The sequence below is a fragment of the Schistocerca piceifrons genome, chromosome 4, assembly GCF_021461385.2.
Source record: "Schistocerca piceifrons isolate TAMUIC-IGC-003096 chromosome 4, iqSchPice1.1, whole genome shotgun sequence".
In the NCBI taxonomy this organism is placed as follows: Eukaryota; Metazoa; Arthropoda; class Insecta; order Orthoptera; family Acrididae; genus Schistocerca; species Schistocerca piceifrons.
In genome coordinates this window covers 449,859,327-449,882,870 of record NC_060141.1, presented here as the reverse complement: position 1 = coordinate 449,882,870, position 23,544 = coordinate 449,859,327, and the positions used below count along the sequence as shown (strand labels likewise).

General features: G+C 42.0%; 1 protein-coding gene across 3 annotated transcripts in view; it reads right to left on the bottom strand.

Annotated features, from left to right (window-relative positions):
• LOC124795068 (neural cell adhesion molecule 2) overlaps positions 1-23,544 on the bottom strand; it is a 631,935-nt gene that overhangs the window by 396,062 nt on the left and 212,329 nt on the right. For all 3 annotated transcript variants that reach the window (XR_007016641.1, XM_047258875.1, XM_047258876.1), the window contains exon 3: positions 3,976-4,086. Coding sequence is in view for 2 of the 3 variants with exons in the window: in XM_047258875.1 (XP_047114831.1) it covers positions 3,976-4,086 (111 nt within the window). In the remaining variant the exon portion in view is untranslated. The remainder of the gene's footprint in view (positions 1-3,975; positions 4,087-23,544) is intronic.

The window sequence follows — 23,544 nt, the reverse complement described above, 5'->3', positions numbered from 1 at the left end:
GAGAGATAGCTCAGAAAGACTAATTGGTGTGGATTTGTTCTGCAACGGGGCAAAGATCGCAAATATGCTTCTGAATTGAGCAGAGTGTATGTTAATAGAAAGTAGAAATGTTGGGAACTGAAGAATATCATTTGGCCAAGTCAGTTAACTAACTTAAATCTCATTGAATTCTTATGCGCTGCACCCGAGAGATAGCTCAGAGAGATAGCTCAGAAAGACTAATTGGTGTGGATTTGTTCTGCAACGGGGCAAAGATCGCAAATATGCTTCTGAATTGAGCAGAGTGTATGTTAATAGAAAGTAGAAATGTTGGGAACTGAAGAATATCATTTGGCCAAGTCAGTTAACTAACTTAAATCTCATTGAATTCTTATGGGCTGCACCCGAGAGATAGCTCAGAAAACTGACGCCAACTTCTATGGAATAACTTATATACTTGATGGACCGCAACACCTCCAAGAACACTATAAAATCTTATTTCCAGAATGCCAAGAATATTTGCAGTTCTTCTGTGGGCAAAGGGATAGGTACCTCGAGTAGGCTAAAATCTAGACCATGTTGTAGTTTACTTAATGATAGAGAGAAAAAATATATATCGGCAGTGTAATTGACCACAGTAGCTTATAAGCGTACTAAAACAATAACTGTCAACGTATCAGAAAGCGTCCGTAAACAGAAAATAATATTCCAGATCGCATACCTCTAGCTTCAGTTCTTCAAAATATACGTGTCTCATAACGCACACGTTATAGGCAAAGCACAGGAGTTAAATAACGCATTACTTGCGGCGACTGACTGATGAACTCGCATTAGAAATCTCGTACTGTACTCTAATTACAATAGTAACCACTGACTAAGCTAAGCACTTAGTCTCAAATCAAACAAAACTCAAAGCGTACGTGCATTTATTCGTTGATTCTACAACTGATTGTGATACTTGTTTCCGAATGTTTTGGATACATAGAAAACAACACAAGATGTTATATTGGTATGTTACGATCCCTCTTTCATAGTAATTGTTAACGTACAAATAAAATTCATACCGTAGTTTTCTACTAAATTTATATCCCTCGTTTTTAGTCGGACTTAATCTCAGACGCGAATGAGCTAAAGGATATTGTAACAAATGTGGGTACAAAGTGAAGCGCTATGACCTAAATAATTACAAATTTAAAATGAGTTTACTAGTGCATATGATTTCGTTGAGAATTTTATATTAGTAAACATATTTTTTGTGTCCTGGCTGGTTTCATGCGGCCCGCCACGAATTCCTCTACTGTGCAAACCTCTGCATATCAGGGTAACTCTTCTCTTCTTTGCTGAATGTATTCCTACCTGTCTTTTCACCGACAATTTTCAACAACCTCCTATCCTCTGCCCTCTCTTCTTTTTATTGTTTTTCTCACGTTGCAAGTCTCGGTATTTCTGTGAGGACCTGCACCATACTTATCTTATCAGTCCACCTAATTTCCAACAAAAGTCTACAGCACCACTTCTGAAACGCTTAGATTCTCTTCGTTTCTCATTTTCCTACGTTCCATAGTTTACTTCCATACAGTGTAGTGCTCCGAACTGCATTACCAGAAATTTCCTCCTCACTTTAAGGCCGACGTTTGATGCTAGTAAACTTCTTTTGATCAGAAATTCGCTCTTTGCCTGTGCTAGTTCCATTTTCATGTCCACCTTCCTTCTTCAATCATGTTTTACTTCACTTCGAAGGTGGCGTAATTCCCTCAGTACGTCTACTTCGTGATTCTCAATCCTGATGTTAAGTTAAATGTTAATGTCATTTCTGCAACTCCTCATTACTTTCGATTTTATTCCTTTTACTCTTTCAGTATATGTTCTTTATACTTCTGAAATAATAACCGCTTGGCTGCTGTTGTAAAAAATTTCTTTAATGACCAGTTTCGTAGCCTAGGAGCCAAATAATCAGTTAAGCTATGTTAAATCGTGATAATTATTTACAAGAGCAGTCAGTCGGTTATTATTGAAGATGTCTGATTACGGCAGCGGTTGTATGTTATACAAGACAGTGTGTCCATTACGCTGTTTATTCCATTCAACAGGTCCTGCAATTGTTCCTCACTTTCACTGAAGATATAAAGTCTTCAGCGAATTTTATCATTGATAACCTTTCACCGTGAATTATAATCTCACTCTTGAACCTTTCTATTATTTTCGTCGTTGCCTCGTCGGTTTTGAGCAGCACAGGCGAAAGACATCTCTATCTTAAACTCTTCGAAATCCGAGCACTTCGTTCTAGATCTCTCATTTTTATTCCTGTTTATAGGGGATAAAATGATATCCTAGTTTATTCCTGGCAGTAAGATCTACTACAAACTGACGGGGAAAAATCAAAGGTTATATTTCTATGTCATATGAAAATTGTCAAAAACTGTATTTTATTCAACATCATCTGTTAATTTAAAATCTTTTCCAGCTATTTATCTGACGACAGAATGAAGTATCACACCAGTCAATACTCGGAAAACATTTTAGAAAAACAGATGCTGTTGAAGAATGGACGGTTTTCCGAATGAGTCAAAGGTTTACATTAGTTCTTTCTGTTGTATCCGCAACTTCCTGTCACATAGTGTTCTTTACTTGAAATAAATGTGGCCCTTTTGCTTAATTTGGATGGAATTCTGCTTGTTGTTGTGCGCTTCAGTCGGATACTGATTTGATGCTGCTGTCCAAGCTACTCTACCTTGTTCAAGCCTCTTTATCTCCGAATAACGGCTGCAACGAACAGCCTTCTCAGTCTGCTTACTGCATCCATCTCTTGGTCTCTCTGTACGATTTCCATCCTCCCACTCCCACCCCAACACACACTTCTCTCCAGTACTCAATTGGCGATCCGTTCAGGGCCCTATCAACCTATTTCCTCTCCTAGTCAGGTAGTCCAATGAATTTCTTTTCTCCCCTGTTCTATTCAGTGGCTCCTAATTAGTTACGTGACCTACCCACCTAATATTCACAATTCTTATGTAGCACTACGTTCAAAAGCTTCTAATCTCCTCTCGTCTAAACTGTTTATCGTCCATGCTTCACTCCCATACACGGCTACACACGTACAAATTATTTCAGGAAAGACGTCCTAACACTTAAATCTCTATCTGATTTTACCAAATTTCTCTCTTTCAGAAACATTTTTCTAGCCATTACCAGTCTACAATTTATATCCCCTCTACTTCAGGCACTTTTTTATCAGGTATTTAGATGCCCAAATAGAAAACTCATCTACAGCTTTAAGTATCTCGTTTCTTAGTGTATTTCCCCCTGCACCGCCTGAATTAAATCGACTACGTTCCATTATCCTTGTTTTGCATTTGATGATGTTCGTCTTATATCCTCCATTCAAGACACTTTCCATTCCATTAAACTGCTCTTCCAAGTCCTTTGCTGTCCCTGACATAATAATACCATCGGCAAACCTCAGTCATTATTTCTTTCACCTACTCGTAATTTTTCTTTGGCTTTCCTTATTTTTTGCTCAGTGTACAGATTGAATAACATACGAGATAGGTTAAACCCTGTCTCACTCCATTCACTAGCCCTTCCCTTTCATGCTCCTCGACAGTTATAACCGCCATCGGGTTTCTACACAAGATATAAATAGCTTTTCGCTCTCTGTGTTTTACCTCTGCCACCTACAGAATTTCAAAGAGAGTATTCCAGCCAACATTGTCAAAATCAGTCTCTGAGTCTACAAATGCTACAAACTTGCTTTTTCTTAACCTGTCTTCTAAAAGAAGTCGTATGGTCAATATTGCCTCGCGTATTTCTACTTTTCTTCGGAATCCAAATTAATTTCCCCTAGGTCAGTCTTCACCAGTTTTTTCACTCTTCTTTATACACTTCAGTGCAGGTTTTAGCTGAGAGCTGGACAAGTATATAACAGAGAGAGAGAGAGAGAGAGAGAGCGAGAGATAGGCAGACGGCGAGAGAGGAAGGGAGAGACAGAGCGCTTACCGCCAGAGACTTCGCAGACGAGGTTGACGACGGCGCCCTCGTTGTACGCCTCCTTCACCTGGCTGCGGTCGCGTCTCTTGTCGTCGTAAATGACGATCCCATGGGGCGGAACTGGAACAAAAAATTCCGCTGCAATTTCCGCTTTCTGCAGCGGGGCAATTAACAGTGTAAATTACAGCCGCACTTGATACAGGCAAACAAACATATTTTAGCCGCTTTTCAGATGGAGGTTTCTTTTGAATATTCGACTGTGCAAAAAGTATAGCACAAATATTACAGCGTATTACATATATCCATTTTATAACTTTTTGCTAGTCAAAAATATCTGGCGTCTCTCGAGACCTTAGGTCAGAAAAGCAGCTTTATACAGCATCGGACACATTGCAGCAATAAAAGCATTGCCAAAAATAAAACATAAGCTAAACAACTGTCACATATTTTATTGCTACTGTATTTAATTTGATTTATTTTTAATTTGAGTGCCTTCTCCCTGAACTGTATATGTACGACGTGTGTGCTGGATCATGAAAAAAAGGATAAACTATCTATAGAAAAATGCCAAATAACGCCTATACCTCTCGATGCTGCTACGCTAGCTTTGGAGTTTTGAATACCGCTTGGACAAAATTCCTTACATCTTAGAACTACCTTATTCCTCGCATCGTTCTACAGATCATTATGTGATTATTTAATTCAAGACGGAGAGGCATTCGAACATCTCTTGGTTTCAGTTGCAAGCACTTAATGTATAATCATGATAAAAAGAACTAAGTTAGAAAATCTTGAGGCATATTAAGATGCGTTTTCCTATATCCAGCGTCAATGTACTTTTTTATACATAGAATGATTCAACAGAACTCAAAAGTGTTAGCGATGTAATCTGCTGATAGATTAGATTTACTTTCATTCCAATTGATCCGTAGTGAGGAGGTCCTCCAGGATGTGGAACATGTCAAAAAACAACAATATATGACAAATATTTACAACTAAAACAAATAAGCTAATGCACCATTCCACAGGTCCCAAGTGGAATGATCGCCCTTTTTTGTGCAGTGTTTTCTACGTTCCAGCAATGCATGATTTGTCGATTAATCGTAGCGTGGTTCGTAAAGGTCGATTCGTTACAGAACAATGCCGAGCAAAACAATTGGTGTCTCTCTGTATTTGATGAAGGGACCGCTGGCAAAATGTTCCCGTATTTGTAACTAACTGCCATGAAGTTTCTGATTGAGGGAAATTTCAAACAGATGACTTTTTTCGTTTCAAAATTCGGCAAACAGTAGTATGATTAAAACCAGACACACAGGTTAATTGCCGGGTTCTAGTATAGGGTTTACGATTCACCACAGCATATACCTCAGATTCGTTATTCTCTCCCACAAATGGTCTTCGACGGTTCCGTTTCCGTGGTTGTGTAGTTCCTACCATACATAACTGTCAAAAAACCCCACAAAAGAAGCGTGTGGAAACGTTGAGCATAAGGGTTTACAGCATTATAGACATTTCTACCACATTCTCCAGAAATGTAAATCATTTCAGATTTATTTTCTGTCGTAAAAGTATACATTCGAACTAACAATGCATTCAGGTTATGAATGAACGTATTTAAGAAATGATGGACGATGTGCACACAATGAGATCAAATCACATAATGAGTATTTCAAAATAACTACACGCAGAAAACTACTAAATACTAAGTCACTTGTCACACGCATCTGCTTCCATGTTTTTGGCTCAACGCATTTTTCTCTATATAATCCGTTTTATAATTGAATTCTTTTGTTTGTCGATTACAGCGCCACCTATTCCGCAACAGAAGTGTTACATATAAAAGGAAGGTATTTTCCCCCGCAGAATCCGAATGTACAGTTAAAATCCAATATTCCTCTTTGAGATTCTAAAGTTGACCCCCAACCCATCCCCCTTGCGGTGGGTACGGGTCAGCATTTTTATCGACAGATAAGCATTTTTTAAAATGTTGAACATGGACGAGTATGTTTCCGTTTTTAATCTTATGTGAAGTGTTTGAGGTTTTCGTCATCACCCTCACCCTACATGCAGAATGGTCACAAACAGTCTGAAAAAATGGAATACTATAAGCATGGTGCAGGGTACGTTGTGCTAAGAAATAATTGTTAAGAAAAGAATTTGATATGTGGCGCCGTTTCTGAGCTAGCTAGCATTGAAGTTACCCAATCAGGCCCTTCCGCGCGCATGTTGAAGAGGCCCGATAGATACAATTCGTGCCAATTGTTGTCATAGCGTAGACGGCAGTGCACGAAACTACTCAGTCTCTCTTTGTACGTCCATCCTTGTAACAGATGGTTGCAAGAACTTCGGCTGTTCGATATCAAACACCTGCAGCCATTTCTTTTCATTTAAATTTATTACCGCAGTTTCGGTGTTCCATTACACCACCCTCCGTCTTCTTGACCAACGTAAGTTGGAAGACGTTCAATCTCGTGTGCAGTCATACCAGAAGCCAATATTAAATAACCGAGTTCGTAAATCTCTGGTTTACACTACAGGATCCCTCCGTTCATCAACCGAGGACTCAATCGATTACAGTCAGACTTCGTGCACGTATCACTTACTGCCTGAAAATAATCGCTGTTGGAGTAAGAAGCACCTGCCTATCAGAGGTGTTGGGGAGAGCATGAAAAATAAGTGTAGCCCGTGATGCGTGAAGAATCATGCGTTATAATCCAGTATTTAAGAATGAGAGTATTTTGTGATTTCCAACAAACTTTACATCCAATTTGAAATCTTTACGAAGCTTTTACTCGCTACGAAACGATGAAATAAAAAAGATTAACGCTTACTACATTTTCACTATTCATGCCATAAAATTTTTTACTTCTTTGATACCAACTCTATTTGTACCACGTTTCGCAGACAGTGTCCACATATATACATACACCCATTTTTGTAATATGTGTTAATTCTAGATGCTGTCCTACTCCTCATAAACAGTAACATATTTGCCTGTTCAGCAACCTTCGAACGAGACAAGTGGCCAATCCCCATTCGCTATCATATGATGAGAAACCTGACATACGCTTTTAAAAGGCAGATGGTATTTGCACCTGCTGCACTGTCTACGCTTAATCGCATTCAGGACAGAAATCCTGTATGTGGTTTTGGCTAGATGTTAAGTGATAAAGCTAAGTCGTATGACATACTTGGCTCTGCCTACTCAGAAAAGTTTTTCTAGCTTCGCAGAAGACGGGACCTTTCCTTTACGAAGCCTCTGTTGAGTGTAGGTGACTGTAGCGAAGTAATTGTGTGTGTATTGTGTGATGATGAAAAAAGAAGAGCATGAAACCCGGCTCCGACACAAAGTCTACTCCTCTCGAATAACACCTCGGAAACCTCACCCAGTGATGACTTCATCAAAAACAGTGTGCTCAGTCCATGACACACTGCGGAGAATCTTAAAACGTTAACTCTGTATACTGGTGCAGTCTGATGGTCAGGAACTGAATGCCACAAGCTCTCGCCTCCTTGCCGATCAAATACTAGTAGTTAGAATTTTATCCACGAACAGGATTCAGTCCGGCTACGTTCAAGTTAGATGCCACCACGAACAGACCTGAGCTAGGACCGTCGGAGGCGTATATGCCAATGGTCATGATCAGAAACAGATCCGTTTGACAATATCACACATTGATTATGAGATTCAGTGGTAGCATTTCTGAACACATAATGATTAAGAACAATCGGTGCAAACATTAAACACGTATATCAAACAACATACTGAGCGGTGACGTTTCTGAGCTCTTACTGTGAAATAATTCGTACAATCGAGCACCCTGGTGACAGATACGAGGACACAGCTCAAACGCCCAGCCCGTCAGTGAGAGGTGAGAGGAAACACCTCAGGAAAGCTTTTATGGCAGTGAATGAACACGTCTGTCTTTTTTTACCTTTTGTTACAACGCATTTTTGTCGAGATAACACCGTCTTGGAACTCAGTTGTGTAGTTTGTCGATTACAGCGCCATCTATCTCGCAACGACGGAAGTGTTAGATACAGCACGTACATATAATTCGCATCGACTCCGAATTTTCGATAAAAATTGGAAGTTAGTATTTAAGATTTGAAAGTCAGCGGTTCATGTGAGCAGAGCTGAAAATCAGAGAGAACCAAGTCCGCACTATGGTTGGTGATCAAACCCTTCCTATCCAAAACGCTGCAGGGGTATCTTCATTGCCCCTGCTGTGTGCGGCCGAGAATTGTCATGAAGAATGAGCTGCATGACAGTTACTTTATGTTGGGTTGCGTGGAATCCCACGCCAGGCACTCGTACTTGGCAGCAGATACTATTTTCTAGGCTTCTTTACGCGCTCACTTTGCGCTTAGAATTGAGAAGAAAGACGTGACGCTATCTACTGGCGTACTAGAGATACTGCCCAATAGATCTGTGCAAGGCTTCATCGGATTTTCACTGAGGTTCCCATTTCGCGCCCGGTCGTTTCTTACATTCTGAGTACCCCTCGTACGTACTCCACTCTTCGGGGAAAGTACTTTAACGCGAAGGGTAGAGAGTGCTGTGCGAGGTCAGTCGCTTCGAAGAACTCGAAGAACTAGTCTACTGTTTTATTATTGTCACGACGACCTCTCGAGTAGCTGTGCAACGACCGGGGAGGATTAATTAATCCCCTCTACCGGACGTCTCTCCCTCGAGGGACAGTCAAGTATTTAAACTGGGTACACCTTTTTTGTTCATAAGTCAACTTCTTGCTTTTGAGCACCGTTTTCCATAGCGCGCGCGCTCCGAGATCGAGATTCTGTCTCTCTCTCTCTCTCTCATTCTGGTAGGGATAAAAGGGGGCATCGAGCTGAAACAAAGAGCAAGCGCGGCCTATTTATGAAAAAATTTAGCGCGCAACGAGCACGACGGGATGTGGCGTTCTCGCTGCTCCGTGGAGAGAGAGAGAAAGAGAGAGAGACAGACAGAAGGCTACAGCCCAGTTTCGAAATAAACCTTTACACTCAGAGAGGAAAGTTTGTTTTTAATAAAGCGCCGTTTTCATCCTCCATTTAACTGCTCTATAGATTTTTAAGGCGGGGTGAGAGACGGCAGCACAGATTACCCCGCGGTCCCCAGGGCGGCCGCTCCCGCAGTAGGTAGGGCCACCGCCACCGCCGGCCACCTCTGCCCCCTCGAGGGGCGACGGCTCAAGGCGAATGGCAGCAGGCCCTTTCGCGCCGAAAGATATCTTGCATTTCCACTTCCAGCCGGCGCCGTTCCGCGCATCCTCTATCCCTACTCCGCCAGACACGGTCGTCCGGTTTCCATCTCCTCTCGCGCACTATTTTCCTCACCCTCTCGTTTCTACCCCTATGCATATGCTCATCTCTCCTCCTGCACCACCACCACCCCCACCCTTCTACTTCGTGGTCCGGTGTACCTGCCACACAGAGAACGCCATGCCGTCAAATACAATTTCGGACATTCTTTATACATAAAACGGTGCGCCTTACAGCTCCAGCGCATCCGCAGAGCTAAGGAAAGCTGAGAAGAAGAAAGGAAAGAGATAATAAAAAAAGAATTGCACAGTACACTCTGACACATTCCACAGCGAAATGTGAGGGGGTCCCTGGCGTTTCTATTTCGCTCTTGGCGGGCGAGCAGCGATTCCTGTTGGAAGAGCGAGCCTCCCAGCCCCCTCTACGCCGGCCAGAGGCCATCAGTCGTGCCTCGTGAGCAGACCGGCCTCTCTTCCGCACGGCTCAGCAATTTCGGAGGAAGACAAAAGGCGAAAGGACGTAAGAACGGAGCAGCAATATGAAGGTTATTGGATGCCACCGCTGCGCTGAAATATTGCAAAATACGTAAGGTTACTTTCCGTTTCAGACCACTGTGCTCGGATGTTGTCGGGAATTGTACGCAATAATTATTCAATTTCTTTAAATGGGAATGCTTGCTGTACGACCCAGTTGATAAGCGTAGTGAATTCAGTGAAAAATCTGGAGATTGTACAGTCTAGAAAGAGACTTCCTACTTTTCGTTTTCGGAGTGTGAAGAAAGAAGATTGCAAGACTTTGCCGTTTGACAAAGAAAACATTCAGAGAATTAATATACTGTATATCAATGGACTGGATCATTTTAAAAAAATAAACACGTTGTTTCAAAGTCTTTCCGACAAATGTCTAGGGGGTACAACGTTTGTTACAGGCAAATCGTTCGTCCACATTTCCCTGTAGCTTTAGGCGCCCTTCATTATTGATTATGTCACTGAGTACACATGTAATCTGTTGTGTTCGTATCCAGTGTGTGTTGCCAATAAGCCAGTCATCTGCCCATATGGAAGGTGACAGGCAGAGGTTCTAATAGGGAAAATCAGAAATGTTTTACGCTACTTGCCATTAAAATTGCTACACCTCGAAGATGACGTGCTACAGACGCGAAATTTAACAGACAGGAAAAAGGTGCTGTGATATGCAAATGATTAGCTTTTCAGAGCATTCACACACGGGTGGCACCGGTGGTGACACCTGCAACGTGCTGACATGAGGAAAGTTTCCAACCGATTTCTCATACACAAACAGCAGTTGACCGGCGTTGCCTGGTGAAACGTTGTTGTGATGCCTCGTGTAAGGAGGAGAAATGCGTACCATCACGTTTCCGACTTTGATAAAGGTCGGATTGTAGCCAGTCGCGATTGCGGTTTATCGTATCGCGACATTGCTGCTCGCGTTGGTCGAGATCCAATGACTATTAGCAGAATATGCAATCGGTGGGTTCAGGAGGGTAATACGAAACGCCGTGCTGGATCCTAACGGCGTCGTATCATTAGCAGTCGAGATGACAGGCATCTTATCCGCATGGCTGTAACGGATCGTGCAGCCACGTCTCGATCCCTGAGTCAACAGATGGGGACGTTTGCAAGACGACAACCACATGCACGAACAGTTGGACGACGTGTGCAGCAGCATGGACTATCAGCTCGGAGACCACGGCTGCGGTTACCCTTGATGCTGCACCACAGACAGGAGCGCCTGCAATGGTGTACTCAACGACGAACCTGGGTGCACGGATGGCAAAACGTCATTTTTTCGGATGAATCCAGGTTCTGTTTACAGCATCATGATGGTTGCATCCGTGTTTGGCGACATCGCGGTGAACGCACATTGGAAGCGTGTATTCGTCATCACCATACTGGCGTACCACCCAGCATGACGGTATAGGGTGCCATCAGTTACACGTCTCGGTCACTTCTTGTTCGCATTGACGGCACTTTGAACAGTGGACGTTACATTTCAGATGTGTTACGACCCGTGGTTCTATCCTTCATTCGATCCCTGCGAAGCCCTACACTTCAGCAGTATAACGCACAACCGCATGTTGCAGCTGCTGTACGGGCCTTTCTGGATACAGAAAATGTTCGACTGCTGCCCTGGCCAGCACATTCTCCAGATCTCTCACCTACTGAAAACGTCTGATCAATGGTGGCCAAGCAAATGGCTCGTCACAATACGCCAGTCATTACTCTTGATGAACTGTGGTATCGTGTTGAAGCTACAGGGGCAGCTGCATCTGTACACGCCATCCAAGCTCTGTTTGACTCAATGCCCAGCCATATCAAGGCCATTATTACGGCCAGAGTTGGTTGTTCAGGGAACTGATTTCTCAGGATCTATGCACCCAAATTGCGTGAAAATGCAATCACATGTCAGTTCTAGTATAATATATTTGTCCAATGAATACCCGATTATCATCTGCATTTCTTCTTGGTGTAGCAATTTTAATGGCCAGTAGTGTATTTGCAACAGTCTTACATCCTCTAGCTGCTTGTCTATACAGTCACCGCTCCTGCGCAGACTTTTGTCGTAGCGTTGTACCAACTTTCCAATAACCCTGTCGTAGCCTCCCGTGCTTTCCGACAGTTTTCTACGCTGGACTGTAACTCGGTGTCTGTGCCAAAATGTTGTCTTCATAGCTAGCGGTTCATCTTAGCAGAGAGGAAACGCACCCCATCGGAAACGCTGCAGGAGCGTCCTGATTGACCCTGCAGTGTGCGGCCAAGAACTGTTAGGAAGAAAGATTGGTATGACACTTGTGTAGGATTGCATTAAATCAGGAGAACTCTCGGCAGGGACCCATGCTTGGCGCGAGACTCTGTTTTCTAGGCATCTTTATGCGTTCACTGTGCGCTGAGCAGTAAGAAGAGCGACATAACGCTGTTAACGCTATCTACGGGCATACTAGAAACACTTCCCAACGCATATGTGCCACGCTTCATCGGATCTTCACTGTGGTTTCCATTTCGCGACTGATCGTCCTCACCCTATCGTTCCTTACTTTCCCCAAAGCCTTTATGTATTCCTCCTCTTAGAGATACTGATTCGTAAGGTTTTCTTGTTGAAAATCGCTCTATCAGTTCACGGGGTTACGTAGTATGCAGATGGAGCACACCTGGTCAGTAGATACTGCTGGTCCGGTGAAATCTCGTCGTCGCAGTGCACACGAATTCATTAAAACGGCGTCTGACGTCGCCGGAAGAAATTATTCCCCATGACGTGATCTGTCAAGCCTAAATGTCTGTTGCAACGTCTTTTAAACACCATGTATATTTTACACAGAAATATACCACTGATTAAAAGACATTGTGGTTTCACGGAGGATATCGGTTGCGGGAATAATATGTTTTACTTATAAGTAGTGACTAACTTCAGTCACAAGACCATTATCATATCTCCTAGTAAGTGCCTTTTATAATATTTACGAGGTCACTTGATAACAGCCATGTGATTGAAGTTGGCCAATACTGTTGAATAAAACATTTTATTCAAATAACAGACATGTTCAGCGATACCACGATTTCTTGTCATCGAAGACCTATAAAGACCTATGTATAACATGCTCCGGTTGATAAAAATATGATTGTAAATTTATTAAAACATTAGTCTCTGAGTCGTTTCGTCCACTGCTATCAATAGTAGAAAGCTTAGAGCTTGCAAAATAAGTCTCATTATTAGTATTAAAAACTTATACTTGAGTTGACGCTCAGCTTAGGCACAGGTTTTTGATACTAACACTGAACCTTGTTTTGCCATTTTAATTGAAACTGTTGATAGCAGTGACCGAAACGGCATAATAAGGAAGTATATTAAGTGATCCAGGCGTTTTCATTCACAAAATATTCATAGTTAAGTGTTTGGCAAAGGGTTCTACGACGACTTTCAGGCTGTTTCTCGACCGTTAAACTCTATAAAAACACATGAAACACCTAATTATCTTCAAGGGAGCTGTTATGATGATCACTTGTCCTTAGATGGCTATGTGCACAAAATATTCTTACATTCGAAGGATAATGGCGGCAACCCCAACTCGCTGATCGTATTTGTGACACTCTCTCTTCTCATTCGCGTTAATACATAGCGAGCAGCTTTCATTATTTTTATTTTATTTTTAACCCTTCCGAAGCCTTCCATCGGTTCTATCTGGTAACGAACCCATACCGTGGAGCAATACTCCATAACAATAGAGGCAAGCGTGTTCTGGCGGTCTCTTTGGCAGACTAGTTGAACCTTCGAAGTGTTCTGCAAATAAAACGCAGTCCTTGGTACACCTTCCTCATAACATTTTCTGTGTGATGATTTCAATTTAATTTGTTTGTAATTGTGTTTAGTTAAATTTAATTCTTTAAATTTGTGTTATTTATCGTGTAACCTAAATTAACGGTATTTCTTAGTATTCATGAGAGAACCTTACACTTTTTTATTGTTTGGAGTCAACTGCTACTTTTAGTCCCGAATTCTTGCTACTTTTAGTCCGGAACAGGTACGGTGTCTGAATCATTTTGCAATTCATTTTCTGATGGCATTACTAGTAATTAAACGACAGTATTATCTGAGAGCAATCTAGAGGGTTTCACAAATTTTCTCCTAAATCTTTTATATAAAGAATAGCAGAGTGCCTGTAAGATTTCCTTGGGGAACGGCAGGTTATCTCTTCGATGTCATTAGATTACTTTTCGTCAGTTACTTCGAGCTACGACCTTTCTTGCAGTAAAGTCGCTTCACTGAGACGAGACCTCCTGGGCACATAATTTGATTAGAAACAGTCTGTATCAGAACAAAAGCCTTCTCAAAATCTAGGTATGTGGAATCAACTTGAGATCCCCATTCGAAAACAGGCATCAGTATTTGTTGAGTATTAAAGAGGAGGCCCTTACACAACAGTTAATGTTCAAGTGCCTGTTTGTACTGGTAATGAAGATGATAACCATGTGGTTTCAAATAACTTCCGGGAATTCAGCCAGGTAACACTTTCAGCGACCGCCGATATTTCGGCGGGAGAACACCCCGCCATTTTCAAGGCCTTGAAAATGGCGGGGTGTTCTCCCGCCGAAATATCGGCGGTCGCTGAAAGTGTTACCTGGCTGAATTCCCGGAAGTTATTTGAAAGTTGTATACGCCAGGAGAAACTCAGGTCTCAAACCATGTGGTTGATTCAAAATGGTTCAAATGGTTCTGAGCACTATGGGACTTAACTGCTGTGGTCATCAGTCCCCTAGAACTTAGAACTACTTAAACCTAACCAACCTAAGGACATCACACACATCCATGCCCAAGGCAGGATTCGAACCTGCGACCGTAGCGGTCACGTGGTTCCAGGCTGTCGCGCCTAGAACTGCACGGCCACTCAGGCCGGCCCATGTGGTTGGAGAGTGAATGAATAGGTTGCGATAGTATGGGATGATGTGGTAATTTATACTTAGTCATTTAATAGGAAGTGAAAATAATGTGGTCGATGAATTCTTCGGTAATATTTGTGATGTATGCTAATGCGACCATATTACTCGTGTCTATGAACAGTTATCACGACCAAGTGCCGATAAGCATAGAGATTATCACACCCAATGCTTGGCGTATCGCCTTCGCAATCATTTTACTCCTTCCTATTTAACTTCAACCCTTACGCTACTATCTGAACAACACAGCAGAAATACTCGTCCTCAACAAAGTAAAATCTCTGTGCACCACAGCATAACACTGTCATGTTCACTAACTCATTTTACGTAGCGGGAACTCGACTTAAGAACACTTTTCCTCAAAAAATTAGAAAAATTAAAATCCTTTCAAACTTTAAAAGACTGCTAATCGCCTACCTTCTATCACAATAGCTATCTCTTCTTTCAGTTCACTCTCACCAATCCTCCCTCCCCCACCGCTTTTCTCTCCCTTGTCTAAAGAGTACTCTTTCGAAATCCATTCCTAACAATCATTGGCACTTTCATTTCTATTTCTGCTCTTTCATTATTCCGTCCAGTTCCTCAAATACCAAACAATGCGTCAAGAGTGCTAAACTAATCAATATGTTTAATACCTACATTATTTTGTTAATATTTGTTAGTGTTACTTTTATTATTATCATTATTATTATAATTATTGAGTCTATTACGTAATAGTTACTTAATGTCATCCTTAATTCCTCCATATTTTCCGTCATTATTACCGGTCGGAGTGGCCGTGCGATTCTAGGCGCTACTGTCTGGAACCGAGCGACCGCTACGGTCGCAGGTTCTAATCCTGCCTCGGACATAGTGCTCAGAGCCATTTGAACCGTCATTATTAGTGTAGATATTATTATTATTATTATTATTGTTATTATTAGTGCCAATTATTGTTTTTATTAATAATCCAAATATTGTTGTTGTGATTGCTATGTAATTTTTTACAAATAATGCATATTGTTATTACTTTGATTATTAGCTGATTTTTTGTATATGTTGTTCGTAGTCAAATGTAAGAAAACACTTTAATGATCTAATCTGGTCTGGCTAAATAAGCAACAAATAAATAAATATTTCAGTGTGAGTTTTTCTTACATATGTGTGGATGCAAGCGAAGGGCTTTTTGCGGGTGTCTGTTAGGAACACTTCACCATGCTATTTTCGGTTTGCTTGGTCTGCTGCTCGTTCTGCCACAGTTTCGCAGCCAGAGAATGTAGGCTGTTATACGCACTTCTGCCACGCTGCAGGTTCCCTGCGGAGCTTCTTGCAGCGCTTACACAGTCGCTGGTCCGTTAATGGCGGCCCAGAGCCACGGAGGGCCGCGAGAACAAAAAAAAAAATAAATAAGCTGTAAGTCCCGCGTGCGTTACTTCCCAGAGGAGAAAACCAAAGACCTAAATTGAAATAAATGAATCAATTAAACACGTTGCCGAGTGGCAAAAAGCCACTTGCTCGTACGCAAAGGAAGAAAGAGCGACGGAGGATAATAGGCTCTGCCGGCTTATGGCTCTTTTTTACGGTAAACTCAAAGGCAGGAGCGGTGTATAATTCGTTCACTGTGGGGATCTTAAATTACGAGCAGCATTAAAATTCATGCTCTAATTGAGCGAATATTCTTAAACGCGCCATTTCTGTGTTTCATATATGTAGTAGCTCTTTTCTCATTTTACACCGTTTGTTCTGTCCCTTAATGGAAATTGTTGTCGTAGCTAACACCTAGCAAAACGATTCTTTTCTATTCTACGTTGCGATGAAACAATAGTATTCGAGTGTGTGATACACGCCCTATGTGACCTGCCATTTCCTTCGTTCCTGCAAATGTTACGATGTTACTGAAGGACATCAGTGGCTTTGTGTCACTAATAATAGAAACACTGCACCAGAAAGATCCAGTGGAACCAGAATCAACATGGATAAATCAGTTTGTATCGAGGATGGGACCCAGTTGTCTAAATCGGCCGCACCAGCAGTTGCGTACTGTTAAAAAAGACACCGTTTGGGCGTGATCATCATGGCGACTGCCACGCACGTATTAGAACTCAACTGGTAGAAGAAGGAGCAATCAATCAAAACGACATTAAGGAGCGAAACCACAAATGGCTTATTACATCAGTGCTTATATATTGTCCAAGCTCAGTCATATAGATGCAGACCTACCTATACTATAAAAATACGTTAGACAAATCTTTTCAGTTCCGGAGTGGTATACAGGGACGTATAGTTTGTTCACATTTCCTTTTCTCAGCACAGCAACCCCATGTATCAACTGCTGATTGAGGTTGATAAATCCGTATCCACATTCCATAACAATCATTTTTAAATAAATATGCAAGATATCTAAGGGAAATGAAAAAAAGTCCTCCTAACCTTTCAAATAATTCCACCCTACGATATAATGCCTCCGATTTAAAATGATCCAGAACGCGAAATTTACAGATATGTCCACAACTGCGACATAGAAGTTACCTAATTAGAAGAGGATACACTGACAAATCTCCAGCAAGAGACTACCGGCAATTAGTCCAAAACGTTACGAAGTAGCCTGTGTCAGGCAAACAAAGTCACGCAAATTGTTTATAAGTTTGAAGAAATATGCAGGCAGAGATTTTACCCTTAAATATTGGAGCTATGTGGTTAGATGTCACCACCGAAACCCAATCAGCTCTTGCTAAGGAATATACAATCAAACTGAATCCCTCAGCTTTATACGAAGAGTGTAGTGTATATCCCATCATAAAACAAATATACCTAAGCAGGAAAACGATTGGTGTTCGGAATTTGGCAAGAAAAACCTCTCCATTAACACGATAATCGCCGTAAATAAGGTACACGTCGACTGGGTTTTGTGATCAGGTTCTGCCACCAGATTGGAAATTTTTCCCTGACGTAAAACACAACGTATTTATCTCGCTGGACACTTGACCTCTCTCTCTCGCAAAACTCGAGGGCATTGATACACAGGAAGTTACCCACTTTGCAATACTGGAGCTTTAAATATCATCTAAGAACCATTTGTGGGCCGTAGGCGCACAGTTACCTGCGTGTGATTCTCGAGTCAGATTAAGAGAGGAAAATGTAGACAAAGAGTACGCATAACTCAATAACATAATTACTTGACAGAATAAAACACACGAGAAAATATTTAAGTAAAAATTAAAATGCAAATTATTATAAGACAGCATGTGAGAGCGCAAAGAAGACAAATCACTGGCCCAACTTGTTGTTTTTACAAAATATTATTATTGTCATTATTATTATTATTATTATTATTATTTTAAGTGTAAAAGAAGGAAATTATGTATTTTGCATAGGCATTAAATATTTAAAACCATACGCGAGTGTGAGTCAAATGAAAACCTTAAATTTTTTAATAACAAATCAAAATTTCGCGCCGTTATCCTGTAAGTTTGTAAGCGTGCTACAAACAGCGTGCAGAATGGCCTGTAGGTGGCAGCATAGTGCAGATGCACACATACCGTAGCAGTATTAGTATAAAGATGGCCGCCCCACTTGCGACATGCACCAGGGAAGAGCAGCGCTCTGTTATTTTGTTTTTGCGTAGTGTAGGTGTGAAACCTACTGAAATTCACGACGAATGAAGGTTCGGTACGGTGATGCTTGTTAGTCTACGAATGGAGTAGGAAGTTCGCAAATGGTGTGACTTCAGTGGGAGATGCTCCTCGTCCAGGTCAGGCACAACGAGTTGTGACTCCACAGAACATTGCAGCAGTTGAAGCCATAGAGATGGAAAACTGCCGAGTGACACTGAATGACATTGGAGCATGTTTAGTCATGGGTCAGCACATCACACTGTGCATGATGTGCTCCAGTTTCACAAAGTGTGGGTGCCACGCCACGGCAGCTGACTCCTGAAATGAGAAAACGACGTGGTGATGCTTGTGAAGAACTTCTTCGGCGCTTTGAACGGGAAGGTGATGGCTTCCTTGCAAGAATCGTTACTGGGGACAAAACCTGGGTTCACTTCCAACAACCGGAAACGAAGAGAGCGAGCAAGGAATGGCGCCATTCCTCATCACCAATACCAAAGAAGTTTCGAACAGAACCATCAGCAGGGAAGGTTATGCTGACTCTCTTTTGGGACGAAAAAGGCGTCATTTTGGAGCATTACATGCCTAGAGGGACCACTGTCACCAGTGCATCATACACAGATCTCATAAAAAATCATCTGCAGATTTCAATCAAATCAAAGCGACGTGGATTGCTGTTAGCAGGTGTCCTTTTGCAACATGACAATGCAAGGCCCCACACTACCCGTACAACAGTTGCAACAATCACAGACCTGCATTTTGAGTGTCTTCCTCATCCACCGTACTCACCAGACCTTGCCCCAAGTGATTTCCATATTTTTGGACCACTCAAAGGCGCAATGGGAGGAAAGAAATTCCGTTCTGATGAAGAGGTACGCCACGCGGTGCATGAGTGGTTGCGCGGACTACCAAAAGAACTTTTTTCTAAAGGAATTTATGCACTTTGTAAGCGCTGGAGGACTTGCATTGAGCGTGGGGGTTATTATGTTAAAAAATGATACACCTTTGTACCATTTCTGCACAACAAACAATATTAAAAAAATATTTAAGGTTTTCCTTTGACTCACACTCGTAGTTCCTCCAGTTCAGTAAGAGATTTAGTAGAAAAGCGTTCATATTACTTGCGAAAAACTCGTAATTAATGTATTTACTACCAGTTTCAATTAGATGACCTTCAAGTTTGTTAAATCTTTTCACAGCAGCCTACGTGGCAAAGTCCTAATTGTGGATGCAAATGAAACGAAATGAGAACCAACCCATGTCAGTTGTGAAATACGCTGATCTATCAACAGTCATAGGATAGCGATATGCGCTCGTAAAGATGATGATAGTATCAAGCACAAAAGGTACAGTAGGGCAGTGGTTTGTTGGGTCTGTTATTTGTACTCAGGTGATTCACGCGGAACAGTTCTCGACGTTGTTATGGCGGCGCGACGGGAATTAACTGACTTTGAACGCTAGGAGCTATATTGGAGGTAGACGCACGTCGCATTCCATTTCGGAAATCGTTAGGAAATTCATTATTCCGAGACCCACAATACAAGGAGTGAACTGAGAATAGCAGATTTCGGCATTAGCTCTCATCAGAGGCAACGCAGTAGCTGACAGCCTTCGCTTAATGACTGTGAGCAGTGGCGCTTGCGTAGAGATATCAGTGCTAACTGACAAGGAACTCTGCACGAAATAACAGCAGAAATCAGTGTGTGACATACGACAAATGTATCCGTTAGGACAGTGCAGCCAAATTTGGCGTTAATGGGCTTTGGCAGTAGACGACCGACGGGTGTGCTTTTGCTGATACCACATCGCCTGTTCCGCCCTCCTGGGCTCGTGCTATTTCGGTTGTACCCTAGACTACTTGAAAACCGTGGCCTGGTCAGATGAGTCCCAACTTCAGATGGTAAGAGCTGATGGTAGGGTTTGAGTGTGGCGCAGGCCCCAGGAAGCCATGGATCCAAATCGTCAACAAGGTCCTGTATAAAGCTGGTGGTGGCTACATAATAGAGTTGGCTGCCTTTACATGGAATTGACCGGATCCTCTGATACAGTTGAAGCGATTCTTGACTGGAAATTCTTTTTTCAGCTACTTGGAGGCTATTTGCAGCTTTTCCTGGACTTCATACTCGCAAACCGCCATGAAACTGACACCGAGCCACAATTGTTCCCGACTGGCTCGAAGAACATTCTGGACACATCGAGTGAACGATTTGGCCACCCAGATCGCCGATATGACTCCCATCGAACACATATAGGGCATAATGGATATATCAGTTCACGCACAAAATCTTGCAGCATGGCTCAATATTTCTGCAGGGAGCTTCAAAAGACTTGTTGAGTCAATGCCACGTTCAATTGCTGCACTACGCGAGGCTACTAGCCAATTCCCACGGTTCATAGTCAAGATTAAATCAATACCGTGCTAAAAGTGGTTGTCTATGATCAAGCCGACTGGGAACGCAACGCGCCATGACTTCGACGTCATAGAACTGCTCACGGCCTCGGCGTAACCAGTACTGTTTAAACGCTTTTAGCAGGCTATTGGCTTAATCTTGACGTGCCATTACCCGAAGATTCATCTCTACTGATGCGAAACCGGTCGTGACGTTTTGATAAGCGTATTTTAATAGACATTGTAGAAGATTATATTCAACATGTGCGACTTGGGCTGCGGTTGCCCGACCTCTAAAACATTATATTATTACATTTCACTGTCTCTTTTGGCATGGGATGGAGTTTATCCTGAGTACATTCGTATGATTATGAAACGAAGTGAACCGATATTAGGAGGTGTTCAAATGGTCAAATGGCTCTGAGCACTATGGGACTTAACTGCTGAGGTCATCAGTCGCCTAGAACTTAGAACTACTCAAACCTAACTAACCTAAGGAGATCACACACATCCATGCCCGAGGCAGGATTCGAACCTGCGACCGTAGCGGTCGCGCGGTTCCAGACTGTAGCGCCTAGAACCGCTCGTCCACTCCGGCCGGCTTATTAGGAGGTGTCCCACGTACTTAAAGATTTATCAGTTTCGTACATTAATAGACAGGATCCACTTTCTCATGTGTAATGCATTCTCCATACATGAGGATATGTGCAGATACAGTACACTGCGCAGGAAAAGATTACAGTTGAGTGACTGTAAGCGAAAATCAGTCAACTATGTCAATACAGTTTGCTATTGGCAGCATTGTGTACTTTACTACTGACGGAAAAGACGCAAAGTGTTCTAAATTTTATTCGACCCGACAGTAAGAACGTTGCCAAATTGGGTTGCGTAATTTTACGATACATGAAGATGATCAGATAAACCAAAATCAATGATGAATAAAGTGAAATAAGTTTTATCAATAGTCCTTGTTGCTTACGAAATATATTTTTGAAACTTTGGCGAGCTGTGAGTCCCACCTGCACAAAATACATTTCTCTTACATATTCGTTGTATCACTGATAGCAATTAATTTTGATTCTTCTTTACTCGTCACTGACTGTAGTTTCTCGCCGTGCTTTGCTCCTAGTTACAAATACAGATCTCATGTATTTCTTGCTTAAAGGAAAAGGATTACAGCACCAAACATTGAAAGGGAGTGCACTTTTTATAAGGAATACCGTCCTGCTTACGCTGGACAGCTCAGGCAATCACGCGCGGATACCTATACATGATCAATTGGTCCTAAAGTAAACATGTCTGGTCACTGCAGGAATGAACTTATGTCAAACGCGGCGAAGGGAGACGGTTTTACCACTTTCAGTTCAAGGTAACAGCACACTTATAACGTTTCCCTGCTCATCTTTTAATGTGAAACACTAAGAAATGAAACGCACTTCCCAACTAAAGCAGATCAGTGAGACCCAGAGGTTGGCTCTGAGCACTATGGGACTTAACATCTATGGTCATCAGTCCCCTAGAACGTAGAACTACTTAAACCTAACTAACCTAAGGACAGCACACAACACCCAGCCATCACGAGGCAGAGAAAATCCCTGACCCCGCCGGGAATCGAACCCGGGCGTGGGAAGCGAGAACGCTACCGCACGACCACGAGATGCGGGCAGACCCAGAGGTGAGTACCTGCTTGTATTGAAAAGTATAATAATGTTATGAAGTAGTACATCTACCACGAAATCTCTGAAGAAGCAAAGATAACAACCGCCTCGACATGTTGTACTTGAAATGACACGAAACCGAGAAAATAATAACTCACAAGACTGACTGCAACAAACACCGATAAAGTATCATACTGTTAACTTTGGGGTAATCTCTCCTTTGTAGCCAGAAAGTATTACACAACTTCAAAGTTAGACTACAGTATGCAGAGAGACAAAGTGGAAACAGTTCCAGCGTATGATTGCATCAGAGTTGGAAAAAAGTCAAGGCAGAGGCACTCGAGGTAGACAGAACGTCCCGCTTTGTATAAAAATGAGAGAACTCAGCAGCACACATTTATATTGTGTGACAAAACGGACGTCATTCAAACCAGACATTTATTAGGGACAATAAACGTCACTAATTTTATTGCAACAAGTCGCCAGCGCTGGCGGAAGTGGAACGCGGGAGAAGAGGAAAAACGACGAATTTCGCACACTGGCTGGAAAATTCTCATCGGCGAATACCGTCAGCGGGTTTGCATTCAGCAAGGGACGTAAAACAGGTTCAGGCGGTGTATCTGTTTCATACACACTGTTCATTGTGACAGTTACATAAAGAATAACGTATCAACTAATAGAGGAGGGCTGCCAGAAATACCAGTGCTTTCATAATCCGCTATTCTGAAACTACCCGAAAATCTTCAATTAAAAGCGTTTCAAATTGTATTTGAAAATATGTTTTAGACTGTGAGAAAACTTACTATGTCGATGGCCGAAAAAATAAGAAATCAAAGCGAAACTAGTTTTGGAAATTTAGGAGACAACACATTAAGTTTAATTATCTACGCCTCATCAAGAACGACCAACTAAGAATTCCGTATAACAGACACTCGACTTTTGTTGATAACTTTGTCTTTACGAGTTTAAATGGCTCACTTCCAGGCTACTGAGAGACTACTGACAGTTGTTCTTAAATGCATAACGTTGTGTTGCCTGAAGAATAAGCTTGTACTAAAAGTTGCAGTTTCTAGCAACATGATGTTTTCAGTTGTAAAAAGTAACAACCGGTTCCGCATCAGTGGACATACATCGTCAGGTGATAAGTGTCCTTATTTAACAGTCATGGCGCGGCAAAGTGAAGGCTACGAACCAATTCCCACGGTTCATAGTCAATATTAAGTCAATAG